The sequence below is a fragment of the Anser anser genome, assembly GCF_964211835.1.
Source record: "Anser anser genome assembly, chromosome: 24".
In the NCBI taxonomy this organism is placed as follows: Eukaryota; Metazoa; Chordata; class Aves; order Anseriformes; family Anatidae; genus Anser; species Anser anser.
The window spans coordinates 7,464,990-7,478,841 of NC_139745.1; the positions used below are offsets into that span (position 1 = coordinate 7,464,990).

The following is a 13,852-nucleotide window of genomic DNA, read 5'->3' on the forward strand; positions in this document are numbered from 1 at the left end:
GCCTCTCCTGCAGCTCCCCCGTTCCCCGCGCTGCCTCGTGGGGCGCAGCAGCCCTGGCGCAGGGAAAGCAGCATGGAGCTGCCACGTAGAAAGTAAGAACGTTTATTTAGAAACAAATCAAAAGCTCGAGTCATAATTTAACATAAGTTATCAATCTAAGGGACAGCGCACCGGGCTGGCTGCAGCCTCTGCCTAACGCAGCCGGTGTCGCTGCCGTAATAAATAGGATCCGGATTTGGCAGCGGAGCAGAGCCTTCTCCTGGGCAGCCTTTGGCAGCGTGATTACAGAAGCGGCTGCTCAGGCCCCACAGAAGCAGAAGCAGACACCTGAGCCCCCCCCAGCCCTGGGCAGGGGCTCCTCCAGCCCCACCAGAATACACGGGAGGCGAGACCTGGTCCCCAACACCCCTGGGGAGGGCGGAAGGAGGCGGGGGAGGCCCCTGGCAGCCAGCAGGGCCCTGTGCCCGGGGCTGGAGGGAAGGCCCTGTGGTGGCCCCCTGGGGCAGACAGAGGGACACCTGGGGCCCGAGGCCACGACAGAGGTGCTGGGCAGCACGGCCCTGCCCTCACCTCTTGCCCTCGGGGCCCAGAAGCCTCCCCGGGACTGAGGCAGCAGGGAAGGGGCAGCTTCCTCAACGAGACTCACCCCTTTGAACAACGGAGGCGGCTTTCTGGGGCACTTGGGAGGGCCCAGGAGCAGCCTCGGCCATGGCTGCAGCTCCCAGCCCAGCACCTCCTCCTTGCTGGGGCTCGCAAGAGCCCCCGGGCCTTTCCACGGGGGGATTTGGTGCCCTGGGTGCCGAGGCTGGGCCCTGGCTGCCTCGTCCTGGTGGCGCTGCTCCGTGAGATGCTGAGGACCTGGGAGGAGGAGGAGTGGGGAGCCCGCGGCCGCTCCTGCCCCGGGCGGGGGGGGCAGGACCCGCACCCAGGCTGGGCGCACCCTCGGCCGGCGGGCGAGCCCCGGGGCAGGGCTCAGTTCTTGCTGAAGCCTGTGGGGTTCTGCAGCTGCCACCGCCACAGGTCCTCGCCTGCACCGGGGGAGAGAGGCAGTGAGAGATTGGGGGGGGGGGGCACAGCGCAGTGGGGGGGCGGGGAGGGAGGGGGGCTCTTACACATCTTGTCCAGGCCAAAGGCAGCTTTCCAGCCCAGCTCGCGCTCAGCTAGCTCGGGGTTGGCGTAGCAAGAGGCCACATCTCCCTCCCGCCGGCCCGTGATCTTGTACTTGATCTGCAGGAAAGCAGCGCCGTGGGGGCTGGGGGCTCCCTGGGGGGCGCTGATGCAGGCAGGGGGGCTGGGGGTGGTGAGGGAGCCCCACAGGAGCTGCCAGCTCTGTGCTCACAGCCCCACAGGCTGCGGTCAGCTCCTACCTCCCTCCCTGAGGCTTTCTCCATGGCACGGACCATCTGCAGGACCGAGTAGCCGGTGCCAGTGCCGAGGTTGTAGATCTGGCAGGAGGATGAGGGAGGCGCATCAGCTCCCTCTGCGAGGGCAGGAGGGCCAGGCCCCCCCTCATCCCGCCCGGGGCTGAGCGCCCAGCCCAGGCCCAGCCCCGCTCTCGGTACCTTGCAGCCGCAGTTCTCCTTGAGCTTCTTCAGAGCGGCGATATGGCCCTTGGCCAAATCCACGACGTGGATGTAATCCCTGACACCTGCCGGGACAGACGGTGAGCGCAAAGCCCTGCCCGGCCGCCGGGCTCGAGCTGCGCTGGCTGCCGGTGGGAGGGGATTTCTCTGCTCCCCCCGTCCTGCAGCAACGCACCGGTTCCGTCGATCGTCTCGTAGTCGTTCCCAAACACGCTCAGGAACTCCCGGCGCCCCACTGCCACCTGCACAGAGGGACAAGCCCGCGAGAGCGCGGTCAGCCCGCGCCACGCAGGCACCGCAAGCCCGCAGGGCCCCCCAGGGCAGCAGCCGGGCAATACCTGCGCCACGTAGGGCATGAGGTTGTTTGGGATGCCCTGAGGATCTTCTCCGATCATGCCGGACTCGTGGGCACCGATAGGGTTGAAGTAGCGCAGGAGAACGGCGTTCCAGTCCTAGGGAAGCGCACAGACGGGGCTGCAGTTCTCTGCAGCGCTGCTGGGCAGCCCCAGCCCCAGCCCCCTTTGGGGTGCAAACCCCCCAGGTCCCAGCCCCAGGCTCCTTGCAGGAGCTCCTCACTTTCTCTGCCTTGCAGAGATCTCGGATCATCTCCTCGATGAAGTACTTGGATTTGCCGTAGGGGTTGGTGCAGCCTCCGACCGGGTGGTTCTCATCCAGCGGCAGGTACTTGGGGTCCCCGTAGACGGTGGCGGAGCTGCTGAACACGATGTTCTTCACGCCGTGGGCTTTCATGGTCTGCGGGGCGGGCACCGGCCGCTGCTGAGGCAGCCAGCTCCGCGCCCCGCTCAGCCACGTGGCTCTGCCCTCGGCGGGCACCGCGCGGCACTGGCCCGGGGAGCACCCCGGGGGGGGGGGGGGGGCGCACCCCTCAGCTCACCTCCAGCAGGCGGATGGTCCCGGTGAGGTTCACCCGGTAGTACTCCAGGGGCTGCTGCACGGACTCGCCCACGGCCTTCAGCCCCGCGAAGTGCACCACGGCTGAGAAGCGGTGCTGGGGGGGGGGAAGGCAACGCCTGAGGGCCGCGGGGCAGCCCCCGGGTGTCGCGGGGGGGGGCTCCCGCTGCGGCCCGTGGCTGCGTGACGCGAGGAGGGGTCTGCCCTGCCCTGCCCTGCCCTGCCCCGCCGGGACGAAGCCCCCTCCCGGGGCAGCGGCCGCCCGGTGCCCCCCCCCCCCGGAGCCTCCTCCCCCAGCCCCGGGGGCCGTCAGGTGCCCGCAGCCCCCGGAGCCGTCCCCCCGCAGCCCCCCGAGCCCCGGCCGCACCTTGCCGAAGAGCTCCCGCAGCGCGGCCCCGTCGGTGACATCGAGCTCGTGGAAGGCGATGGGGCGCCGGGCGAGGAGCTGCACGCGGCGCAGGCTCTCCGGGAGCGCGTCCGGGCCTGGGGGGCGGCGGGAGGTAACGGGGGGGTAACGGGGAGAGGAGATAACATGGGGGGGTAGCGGGGGGGTAACGGGAAGGGGGTGAGGTAACGGGGGGGGGGATAAAAGGGGGATGGGGGGGTAACGGGGGCAGGTACCGGGGCCGGAGGGGTGCCGGAGGGGTACCGGGGGATACCGGGAGGTGCCGGGAGGTACCGGGGAGGTACCGGGGGGTGCCGGGGGGTACCGGGGGTGGCCGGGGGGTGCCGGCTCCTTCCCCCCCGGGCCGCGCCGCACCTCGGATGGCGTTGTGCAGGTTGTCCACCACGACGGGCGCGTACCCCGCCTCGGCCAGCTGCAGCACGCAGTGGCTGCCGATGTAGCCGGCGCCGCCGGTGACCAGGACCTGCTCCGCCATGGCCGCGGCGCGGGGCAGGGCCTGAGGCGGGGCCGCCACGTCCCCACCCGGCAGGGACCGCGCGGGGGCGGGGACACAGCGGGGCCGCCCACGGCGCTGCCCGGAACCGGACTCGGACCCGGAGCCGGCCCCCCGCAGCCGCCGCCCCGGACCCCGGGAGCCCCCCGGGGACAGGGCAGGGTCCGTCCCGGCCGCCCTCCCGCCCCCCGCCGGTCCCGGTCCGGTGCCGGGCGCGGCCCCTTTAAGGCCCGGCCGCTCCTCCCGCCCCCCCCCCGCTCTCCATGGCAACGTGGCACCGCCGCTACGGGGCGGCCGCGCGGCCACACGGCGGCAAGGCGCATGCGCGGCGGGACCGGCCCGCGGCCGGCAGCGGGACCCCCACAGCGCCCCCTGGCGGCCGGGGCCGGTAACGGCCGGGGAGCCGCGGGGCCGCCCCCCCCCAGAGCAGCGGAGCCGTTCCCCTCACGGTGCCGTAACTTTATTGAGATAAATACCGCGCTGATCGCTGCCCGCAGCCAGCGGGGTCCTGCACCAGACACAGCCCCAGCCCCCCGCGGCAGGCCCGGGGCCCCCCCGGGAGCTCCTGCTGCTGCCGGCAGGGCCGGGCCCGGTGGCGCCTCAGCACCGCCCGCTGCTCGGCGGCTCGCTCCTGAGGCACCGGGAGGCTGTCCGGGGCCGGGCCCGGGGCTCCGCTCTCCCCGCGGAGGGGGGGGCACATCCCCCTCTCCCTCCCCCCTCTGTCCTCCCCCCTCCCAGGCACACGCCCGGCGTGCTCAGGGAGCAGTGAAGCGGTCCCAGGTTGTTCCGTTTCTTCACAGATTCGAGCGGATGAGTTTCCTCTCAAGCTCCGAGTCTGAAAGGCACACTGAGGAGGAGAGGCAGCAGCACAGAAGGGAAGCCCGGCCGGCTCCACACCCTCGCTTTCTGTGTGACCCAGGGACACGCCTGATCCGGTATCACAGCCTGCAGGAGGCCTGGGACACCTTGGAGTTGGTTCTTCTGTTCAGCGCGTTGCAAATAAACGTACCGGTGTCCATCAGCTTCTGCAGGTCCACACCCTTCAGGGAACAGAAGATACCAGAGGCGTTGGTGCCAGCGCTGCCCCGTGAAGCTGCCCAGTAAGCACTGGCACCACTGGGACACAGCAGCAGGGGCCGAGGGAGGCTGCAGGGTGCTGAGACGAGGCCCTCGGTGTGATTCTGATAGCGGTGGTCAGATCGCACAGCGCTGGAAGAGGGCCAGGACGCGCTCCCCGTGTGAGTGGGACTGCCGTGGCACAGCGGGCCCAGAGCCTGCACCTCCTGCGCCGGGGCTCTCCGGGCCAGGCTCTGCAACCCCGCTCCAGCCCCAACAGCCGCCACGCGAGAGGCTCTCGCTTACCGTGTGGATGCCCAGGCCGTTCAGCATGTACACCAAGTCCTCTGTAGCAACGTTTCCGGATGCTCCTTTGGCATAGGGGCAGCCTCCAAGGCCAGCAACAGAAGCATCAACCACGCTCACACCCATCTGCAGGCAAAACCATTCTCAGTAAACTTCCCCTAATTAAAGGGCAAATCACAATCCTGCTCCTGAATCCTCTGGTTCACAAGCAAGCACAGAAGAATCCTGAGGAAGCATGCAATGCTGCAAAGTAAGAATCTTACCTGAAGTGCTACCAAGATGTTGGCAAGAGCTTGCCCATAGGTATCGTGGCAGTGGACAGCAAGAGCCCCAACTGGCACCTCCTTCATGACTGCCGTCAGCATCTCCCTCATGCTCCCTGGGGTCCCGATGCCAATGGTGTCACCGAGGGAGATCTCGTAGCATCCCATCGAGTACATCTTCTTGGAGACCTGTCCAAAAGCCAAGACATGCACTGAGCAGGCAGCTTTGTCATGACTTTCCCCAAAGCTGGATGCTCACTGTACAGGAAGCAGAGCATGCTCCCCGTGAGATTCCTCTGGGAACAGAAAACTCCAGGTCCACCCACCTCCCTGAGTTCCCCCATCTACATCAGCCAGACCACCCTTCCTTATGTGTGCCGGCAGATCGACTTGGGGGAGTTTACGGCTTTCTCCCCATCTTTGGTTAAATGGCTCAATGCATTCTCCAGCCCCCGGGGTCCCATTCACGTCTTTATAATGGAGTCAAAAACCTCACAGAAATTCTGGTTATATTTATCAACTCACCTCTGCAACTTTAGCTGCAGAAATCTTCCCTTCATAGGGACATCCAAGGACGCAGGAAACATATCTGTAGTTAAAAAAATAAGGTAACTTTTAACCAGAGAATTGAAGCGAGATTGTACAAGCCATTTGCTGCACACACTGTGAAGCATTTTGCATTCTCTATGCAATGGAAGAATTCTTTTTTTTTAAAATACATATTTATTCTACAATTACTTTGTCCATGAAAATGAAAAGTTTGCTAAGATGAGAGCACATCAGACCGTTAGGTTTTATATCTATCTGAACACTTCAACGTGGCACGTCTGCCAAGAAACCAGCATTACTTCAGATTATTTGATAAAGCTGAAGATGTAACAGATACATGACGGGTGAATCCATGTGGAGTGTAAACTGTCATGGGCTGTCCAGAGTTTGCACCGAGCCAACACCTCCAACTCTACCAGCGTGGTGTTGTTTCCGAACTAAAGCTTCCCAACGCACAGAGCTCACATCTGCTTGCACCCAACCAGGTAGAGACACTGCCCCCAAACAGTGAAATTTAAAAGAAATTTCCCTCCCCGGTGCTGTGGGGGCTGTGCTCCAAAGGGAGAACCTCGAGCAGTCACATTTCCCCCGTGAGCTGCTTGGTGCTGAGCTCACAGCAGAACTCCTCACCCCCGGACGGGAATGCTGGCTGCTCGCGCGGCACTCATCACTTCGCTGAACCTCTCCAGGCTCTCCTCTATGGAGCAGTTGATGTTCTTCTTGGTGAAGAGCTCTGACGCTGCTCCAAAGATGGACACTTCCTTGGCCCCCGCTGCCACCTGCCAACAGAAAGCATTAATTAAAGTGAGATGATTTATCTTTCAAGGGAAATGACCAGCACAACCAGGACTGCAGTTCTCCCCTTTTATAGAAAAAGTTTTTCCTCCCAGTTCTTCCCCAGATGACCTAATTCTTTCCTCAGTTCATTCTACAGCAAAAACACGAGACATCCTGGTTTGTCTTCAGAACAAACAGAAAGTTACAGACGTGACAATGAAGCCACAAGTGCTGGATGCAGTCATGAGGGCTGTGGGACACGCAGATGGGCCTGAGAGCATCATTGCCCATTAAAAGAATGGACAAGTTTTTACGATTAAAGAAAGCATACTGAGGTGTTCTCTGACATAAACATCCGGTTTCTAGCTCCCCAGCAGAGCAATTCCTTTTTCAAGGAACTGTAAGATGAAACTGCTGCCTACCAGAATGCAAGGGGCGCTTCCTGCCCTTCACCACAGCTGAAACGTTCCTTCACAGGCAGCCCTGCGCACAGGACGCTGCCAGCACTAACACTGTGATCTCTTACCGCTGCCTGAAATCCTTTCAGATTCGGGGTCAGCACGGGATAACTAACACCAGGCAACTTATTGATCCCCTGCATGACTTCAGTGTGGTCGGCCATCTGCAAAGGGAACGCGGACAGATTTCTAAGGGTGATGACACGCTTGTCATCCACTTCCACAAGTTATAAAACATTTCCTAAAATTCATTTTTTACGAATGGGAACAGCGATACGCAGAACGGGGGGAAACTGGCCTCTAGAGAGCCCCCAGCACCGCGCACCTGGACGGACCAAAGGTCGGTCACTGGCTGATCTGGAGTCACCGCGTGCGCCGCCAGCTGCGCGTGAGCCCGCGCCGCTCCCCCCGGTGCGGAGGGAAGGGCCACAGCAGCAGAAGCGCCGTCGTTTGGCTTTTCTGTGCCTCGCTCGCTACAGACGCGGTGCCGAGGGCCGGGCGGGGGGGGGGGTCGGTCTGCTCGCCGGCCCGTCGTCCCCCCAGACCCACGCCGGGACCCCCCGGAGCACTGACCTGGGGCACCCACCGCGGCGACACGAAGCTGGTGGCCTCGATGACCTGCAGCCCCGTCCCGGACAGCATGTCGATCAGCCCGATCTTCACGGGCGTCGGCACGATGCTCTGCGGGCAAACGAGACGCACGACGGGGGGGGGGTCGGCCCCGCGCCCGGCCCTCCGCCTGCCCGCCCGGTGCCGGTGCCGGTGCCGGTGCCCGCCCTACCTGCTCGTTCTGCAGCCCGTCGCGCGGCCCCACCTCCACCACCTTCACGCGGGGCGGGAGGGCGCCGGCGGCCGCGGCGCTGATCTGGGGACAGAGACGGGCGGGCGTCAGGGGAGCGGGGCGGGGCCGGTTCCCGTCCCGGTCCCCCGTCCCTGTCCCTGTCCCCGTCCCCCTCCCGGTCCTCGGTCCCTGTCCCCGGTCCCCGTCCCAGTTCCCGCTCCCCGGGCCCCCCCCGCCCCTCACCGGCCGCAGCGATCCCGCCCAGCGCGGCAGCAGCCTCCGCGCCGCCGCCATGGTTGCCGCCCCCCACGTGACCGCGCCGTCACGTGCCCCAGAGCGGGGGGCCCGGCGGTCACGTGACGGCGGCGGGCAGCCGCCCCCCCCCCGCCCCCCCCCGCCCGTACCTGGCCCCGGGCGGCCTCGCGGGGCGGCGGCAGCGCGGCGCAGCGCGGCATCGGCGGGGCGGGAGCGGCAGCGGGCGGGCTGCACCGGGAACGGCGACGGCGACGAGGACCGGCTGCGGCCGCTCTGCGCTCGGGCTGTGGCCGGGCTGCTCCCGCCGTGCGCTCGGGGTCCGGCCGGGCCGCTCCCGGTCTGCCCCCGCCGCCCGCAGCCGCCCCTTTATAGGCGGCCCCGGTGCCGGCGGCGCTGAGCAAACAGCCCCGTGTTTGCACGGCCCCGGCCCCCCCGCCCCCCCCCGCCCCCCGGGCAGCGGCCCCGCTGCGCCCACCCCACCCCGCGCCCGCCCTCCGCAGCCCCGGCCCGGCACGGCCCCTGCGGAGCGGTCACTGCCGGTCCCCACCGGCACCGAGCGCGGCCTCGCCCCACGCGAGCACGGCGGCGGAGCCCCAGCAGCTGCCAAGGAGCTCGGCGTCAACCCAGCGGGCCCCGCTGTTCCCCGCGGGCCGGGCCCCGCCAGCAGCGCGCCGCAGCGGGCAGCCCGGACAGACAGCGACTTACAGACTGACGGACAGACAGAGCGGGCAGACGAGAAACTCTCTCGAGAGAAAAGCGATTTATTCAACAGTGAATGAAAAATCATCTTAGACTTAATACAAAAGACAGGCGGGGGGGGGAGCTGCTGTCAGGCCAGGGCTGTCAGTTCACACCCTCAAGCCTGAGAGCCCAGCCAGGCTGCGCAGGCACGGGAGATGGAGGCACGGGTGGCAGAGTTACCAGCAGTCCCTTACCCGGGGCCTTCTGCCACTCCAGAGTCCCTGCAAAACCCAACATCGACACCTGCAAAAAAGGGCAGGGGAAACGCTCAGCTGTGGCTTCCACAGGCGCTCCCCATTCGGTCACCCCGGTACACCCAGAACACGTTTCAGTCTCTGCATAACATTCCCCACACGTTAAAAGCAGTCCTGCACGTTTCCACCCATCACTCACTGTGTACAAAGGCAACGCGAAGGGTATTTTGGGGTCAAACCTTTGACTGTAGTTTGTTTGGTTTTAGGTGTTGTGTTGTTTTGTTTTGTTTTGTTTTTTTTTTTACCTGAGAGGCTTCACCTCTGTTTGTTCAGAGCAAAGGGCACCCCAGCATTTGCGTCACTTACACTTACAACTAGCGGGTCAGTGTACCTGATCTGAATTGGGGATGTAATACCCGTGATCCCTTCTATGTGTGAGGCTTGTTACTGACCTCACCTCCCTGGGTCAACAGGAACAAAAGGGGAGACGTGTTCCTACCTGTTCTATGGCAGACCACAAGCCTCTCCTGCCCAGTCCTACCCACTGCTCTGTGTTGAACAGTGACAAAACCTGAACCTGGGATGCTGCAAGACTCTGGGTGAAGCCATCCCAGAGCAAGAAGTAAGTGATGCCAACTGCCGTGTTCTCCCCAGTTTCCAAATTAAGTCGGGTTGGGCCTTCCCACCCCATGCCTTCCCAAGATGGGCTCTCAAAGTGCATTCTCTCTTTTTTCTTCAGGTTCCTTACTTGCGTGGCCGGGGATGGGGTGGGTGAGGACAGCTGCAGCACGTTGTCCTGAGGCCAGATCAGAAAAATGGCATAGACAACTGGTCCTTTAGAAGTGTACCTAAGAGAGCAAGAGTTCAGCTAGGTGAAAAGCCCACAGGAGAGAGATCCACACAAGCCTGACCTTTCCAGACAGCACGAGAACACCAGCTCACCTACTGGCACCATACAGGGGTCACCTACTTTCCCCTAGTTCCAAAATCAGTCGCTTTGAACCCACCATTTAGCCAGTAAGCACTGGCTGATGAAACCTAAACAAAGTCCACGCACGTTTCCTAAAAGCGAATGTCATCTGTCCTTTCATCAGACTGAGGTCAACAGAGCAGATACGCTGTCGTACACTGATCTTGTCATTGCTCTGCATTTCGAGGCTGAACATGCTTGAGCACACTTAGAACCAACAGCTCTGTTTTGTAGCACTTCTGGCTCTTGATTCGCTCACTGTGCTCTTCTCAGCAAGTGTAACAGTTGGGTAACAGTACGCAGTACTATTATATAACAACCTAAAAGCAAATATCACTACATTTACAGACTACATTCATTTAAACTAACTACATTTGTGCAATTCAAACTAGCCACGACCACTACTTAAACAGTCCTGACAGCAACAGCGTAGGATTTTTTTTTAAGGGAACAATTGTTTTTTAAAATCATGTAAGACGGCTGAAGCCCTGATCTTTATTCTCTTCTTTCCAGCAGGATATTTCTTAGATAACGCCCTGGGGCAGTAAGTGAGCACTCCAGTTGTAGGACGTTACCTAAAAGCCATCTGCACCTGGTGGCAATGCTTCAGCAAGTACCAAGTTTAATGACCAATAAAGAAACCCCAGCTTCTTTAACCCGAGCTGGAGCAGCTGCAGGATGGTACTGAACAATGGAGTCCTTACCAGACAGTCCCTGTGTCCTCCATCTGTACTCTCCATGGCTTTGATTCATAAATTGCCTCCCCGTTAGTGTCCAGCCACCTCCCAAGGGCCAGAAGCCTTTCTTGGAAGATGGGAACAATCACTCCTTCCTTTGTAGGGCCCACATTGAGAAGGTAGTTGCCTCCAAAACTCACAGTTTGCACTAGCTCCTGCGGCAGATAAACAAAGGTAACAAACTGAATTATCTTCACTTCTGACAACAAAGAAACCTGAGGAGTGCTTTGTCCTCCTCAAACACTCCTTTATCTCCACCTGCTTGTACGAAACACATGACAACTCTTTCTGTGAGTAACAGGATGAAGGAAATCTGTAATTCTCAGTAACTTCCCTACACCCGTGATTTTGATTTCAGGTTTCTTACCTCGATGATACTTGCTTCATCCATTAACTCATCAATGTGCATGTTGCTTCGATAGCCCCAGGAAAGCTTGTCAATGGAGGAGCACATCTCCCATTTGTGAGCTGGCAAGGTCCCTGGTCTGTATTTGTCAGCACAATTGTAGTAGCCTCCATGATGGCAAGAGCAGTTATTACACCAACGGTCATTCACAACAACAGTGTCCTAGAAAAAAGAAACATAACTCAGCAGGAAGAACGTTTTGTCTTGGACGTTTCAGCTTACCTTTATCCCTCCCAACTTACTTTAGGCATCTAAGCTAGGAGCCTAAGTACTTAACACATACACGTGCATACGTAATCAAGAGAGAGAGAGAGAGAGAGAGAGAGGATCCTCCAGAAAAGTCTGAATACCTCTCTGGAAGAACGTCTCTCTATTCAGTCAAGCAGAAATCAAGGGAACCAGGTTGCTGGTCTCTGAGCCTTCCACACATGCTGTAAAGGAAAAGGCTTGTGTTTTCTGCCTCAGGTTTCCAAGAGGTTTCTCTTGGAAAAGTCAGTCTGGACTTTCTGTTTTTGGTGAAAGAATAAAACATGTTTGGCACCTGTCAAGAAGGTTTCTGATCGCATTCATATCTCACTGCTGCCAGACCTTCCATACCTATAGAATACCACAGGCCATGACGGATAGCTGAAAGAAGTACCTTGACAGGACTATCATTATAAAGCCAGGCAAGGAAAGAGGTAGAATTCCAGTACGAGTCCGGAGCTTCCCAGTCTCCATCCGACCAAATCAAATCTGGTTTATACCTGACAAAGAGATGAACATTATTTCAGAACGGCTTATTTGCTCCTACCCCAAAGGAAGCATGTCACAGCACTGTGTTTCTTGCCTCTGGAGTCTGCTTTCACTTCCTATTGTCTGCCATTACCGGGAGGTTCATGCTATCACTTCCTGCTTCGGAAAAAGCTTTAAGTGAAGTTCTTGCAGCAGCAAAGAGAGATGATCACAGCTCAAAGTATAGGATGCAATTCTTCCAAAGCGAGAAGATTGCATCTCAAAGGCAATTATGAGGCACGTTCTTTACTTGGGACAATGGGTACTGTGAGCAACAGGTGTCCAAGCTGGGTATTCTAATCAACATGGGGAAGCAAAGCAAGGATGTAAATTCACAGTGAAATCGCTCTCCTACTCTAATAAATAGCTTGCTCCACTTTCAAACCTACTCTGCAAAAAGGTAGTATTAACGGGCATTTCTCTTGCACAAAAATTTGCCCCTACCTTACTGTAAAAGTCAGACTGCCCAAAGAGCAAATGCGAACCCCTTTTCTAATTACCTCAAATTATTGCTGCTAAATAAATAGATTTGCCTTGGCAAAAATTAACATTTGTCAACAATCTTCTCTGCATCCACTTTGCAACTTTCTCTGCAAAATGGAAACCAGGAAATGCTCTTGAATCCTGACTTGTGGCAGCTCTTACTTTAGGACAAGATCATAAAGTTCTGGCATTGTCTTCTTCAAAACGAAGTTCTGGGTCTTGAAGCCACTTTCTTTGTCAGCTAGGTAGAGTGGATTAAACCACTCTAACAGAGAATGATATAGTCCATAGCGTATGTTGCTGAAGAATAGAAAACAGAGAGGAAAGAGTTAGTCTGGTAGTAATGACTGAGAATCAGTGGCAGATATATTATACAGTGGCAGTAATAATAATTATTGGCATTATTATTTCACAGTTTCATGACTTTGCAAGCACTACTATTTTCATATTAAACATATCATTTTCCACTGTTTGCTGAGAACAGCCATGAGAATTCAACGCAGACAGACAACAAGAACAGCAAAGCTTGGCTGTACCTCTCCCTGAGGGCTTGTCCCAGCTCTCCTACCAGGTCACGGTGGGGCCCCATATTCACAGAATTCCAGTTCCAGGACACGGGTGACCCCCAGTTGGTGAAGCCTTCATGATGCTTTGTGGTCAGCACCACGTACCTGCGGGGAAATGGCACCTGATCAAGATGACCAAGTAATTAGCTAAGACATTTCCAAGCCTCACTGGCAAATCTGATACCTATACATGCAAGGGACGGAATAACCATACTGTGAGGAGTCCTCTTTAGAAGTCCCTTTCATTGCCCTTAAAATTTAGGGGAAACAACGAGAACAGTAGATGTTTTAAATGGATTGTAATGCTGGAAAAGGATGAACAACGAGACTTAGGAAGTCAGAGCGGCCAACCCCTCAGCACTCTGGGCATGACCTGTCCGGGACCTCCAGGTACTGCTCTGGGCCCCCTGTCCCCTCAGGGTGTTCAGACGCAGCCTCCGTCTCCTCAGGGACCCCCATCCCCTCAGGGACCCCGAGACCCGGCCCCATCCCCTCAGGGGTCCCAGCCCCATCCCCTCAGGGACCCCCAGCCGAGCCCGGCGCTGACCTGGCGCCGGCCCGCTGGAAGAGCCGTGCCCACTCGCGGGGCTGGAAGTCGTGGGCCGTGAAGCGGGGCGCGAAGTCGGCGTAGGCGGTGGCGGGCGGGTAGCGCTCCCGCACGAAGCGCTCGTAGTCGGCGCGGCGCTCGCCCTGCCAGTGCCACCAGAACCACTCGGAGCCCCAGGCCGGCACGGAGAAGACGCCCCAGTGCACGAACACCCCCACCTTGGCCCGGTCGAACCAGGCCGGCAGCGGCCGCGCGTCCAGGCTGCCCCAGTCGGGGCCGTAGCGCGGCGCCGCCGCCGCCGCCCCCAGCGCCGCCGCCAGCCACAGCAGCGGGCCCGCCGCCATGCCGCCGCCTGACGTCACGCGGCCGCCGCCATGGTTGCCCGGGGACGCGGGTTCGAGGCTGCGGCCGGCCGCGGGGTGGCGGCCGCCTTCCCTTCCCCTCCCTTTCCTTCCCTTCTCTTCCCTTCCCTTCCCTTGCCGCCCCTTCCCCTGCCCGCACGGCCCCGCCGCGGCCCCCTCAGCGCGCCCCCTCCTCCGGCCCGACCGCTGGTCCGTGAGCCCCTCGGCCCCGTGGCTGCCGCGCCCCGTCCCGT

At 60.1% G+C, this 13,852-nt stretch overlaps 3 protein-coding genes across 4 annotated transcripts; all 3 read right to left on the bottom strand.

The window, feature by feature from the left end:
• Positions 1-86: 86 nt before the first annotated feature.
• Positions 87-3,566, bottom strand: GALE (UDP-galactose-4-epimerase). Its single transcript, XM_083810100.1, has 10 exons — positions 3,256-3,566; positions 2,863-2,978; positions 2,479-2,592; positions 2,160-2,336; positions 1,922-2,035; positions 1,759-1,825; positions 1,563-1,648; positions 1,368-1,445; positions 1,113-1,227; positions 87-1,028 (listed from the first exon to the last, which is right to left on the bottom strand). The coding sequence occupies exons 1-10, from the start codon at positions 3,374-3,376 to the stop codon at positions 973-975; spliced, it is 1,044 nt and encodes a 347-aa protein (XP_083666226.1). The 5' UTR covers positions 3,377-3,566; the 3' UTR covers positions 87-972.
• Positions 3,567-3,838: 272 nt separating this feature from the next.
• On the bottom strand, positions 3,839-8,150 carry HMGCL (3-hydroxy-3-methylglutaryl-CoA lyase). Of its 2 annotated transcripts, none has more exons than XM_083810099.1 (9): positions 7,989-8,150; positions 7,585-7,668; positions 7,377-7,484; positions 6,872-6,967; positions 6,199-6,347; positions 5,545-5,608; positions 5,020-5,208; positions 4,757-4,882; positions 3,839-4,434 (listed from the first exon to the last, which is right to left on the bottom strand). In XM_083810099.1, exons 1-9 carry the CDS (start codon positions 8,037-8,039, stop codon positions 4,333-4,335), a joined length of 969 nt encoding a protein of 322 aa, XP_083666225.1. In that variant the 5' UTR covers positions 8,040-8,150; the 3' UTR covers positions 3,839-4,332. The 2 variants fall into 2 exon arrangements, with proteins under 2 accessions (XP_083666225.1, XP_083666224.1); XM_083810098.1 differs by lacking the exon at positions 7,989-8,150 and adding an exon at positions 7,828-7,937.
• A 430-nt stretch (positions 8,151-8,580) lies between these two features.
• Positions 8,581-13,728, bottom strand: FUCA1 (alpha-L-fucosidase 1). The gene is made up of 8 exons (XM_083810092.1): positions 13,258-13,728; positions 12,681-12,815; positions 12,307-12,444; positions 11,528-11,633; positions 10,849-11,049; positions 10,449-10,636; positions 9,523-9,622; positions 8,581-8,823 (listed from the first exon to the last, which is right to left on the bottom strand). Exons 1-8 carry the CDS (start codon positions 13,599-13,601, stop codon positions 8,683-8,685), a joined length of 1,353 nt encoding a protein of 450 aa, XP_083666218.1. The 5' UTR covers positions 13,602-13,728; the 3' UTR covers positions 8,581-8,682.
• Positions 13,729-13,852: the final 124 nt, after the last annotated feature.

What these genes read in the sequence shown, in the direction of transcription:
- GALE (XM_083810100.1), bottom strand. Translation starts at nt 3,376, where the DNA reads ATGGCGGAGCAGGTCCTGGTCACCGGCGGCGCCGGCTACATCGGCAGC. An exon ending in CCTGCACAACGCCATCCGAG is followed by an intron (nt 2,979 to 3,255) that starts GTGCGGCGCGGC and finishes GCCGCCCCCCAG; the next exon opens with GCCCGGACGCGCTCCCGGAG. An exon ending in AGGAGAACTGCGGCTGCAAG is followed by an intron (nt 1,446 to 1,562) that starts GTACCGAGAGCG and finishes TCCTCCTGCCAG; the next exon opens with ATCTACAACCTCGGCACTGG.
- HMGCL (XM_083810099.1), bottom strand. Translation starts at nt 8,039, where the DNA reads ATGCCGCGCTGCGCCGCGCTGCCGCCGCCCCGCGAGGCCGCCCGGGGC. An exon ending in ACGGGCTGCAGAACGAGCAG is followed by an intron (nt 7,485 to 7,584) that starts GTAGGGCGGGCA and finishes GTTTGCCCGCAG; the next exon opens with AGCATCGTGCCGACGCCCGT. An exon ending in ACATCTTGGTAGCACTTCAG is followed by an intron (nt 4,883 to 5,019) that starts GTAAGATTCTTA and finishes TTTTGCCTGCAG; the next exon opens with ATGGGTGTGAGCGTGGTTGA.
- FUCA1 (XM_083810092.1), bottom strand. Translation starts at nt 13,601, where the DNA reads ATGGCGGCGGGCCCGCTGCTGTGGCTGGCGGCGGCGCTGGGGGCGGCG. An exon ending in TTCCAGCGGGCCGGCGCCAG is followed by an intron (nt 12,816 to 13,257) that starts GTCAGCGCCGGG and finishes ATTTCCCCGCAG; the next exon opens with GTACGTGGTGCTGACCACAA. An exon ending in ATGAAGCAAGTATCATCGAG is followed by an intron (nt 10,637 to 10,848) that starts GTAAGAAACCTG and finishes TATCTGCCGCAG; the next exon opens with GAGCTAGTGCAAACTGTGAG.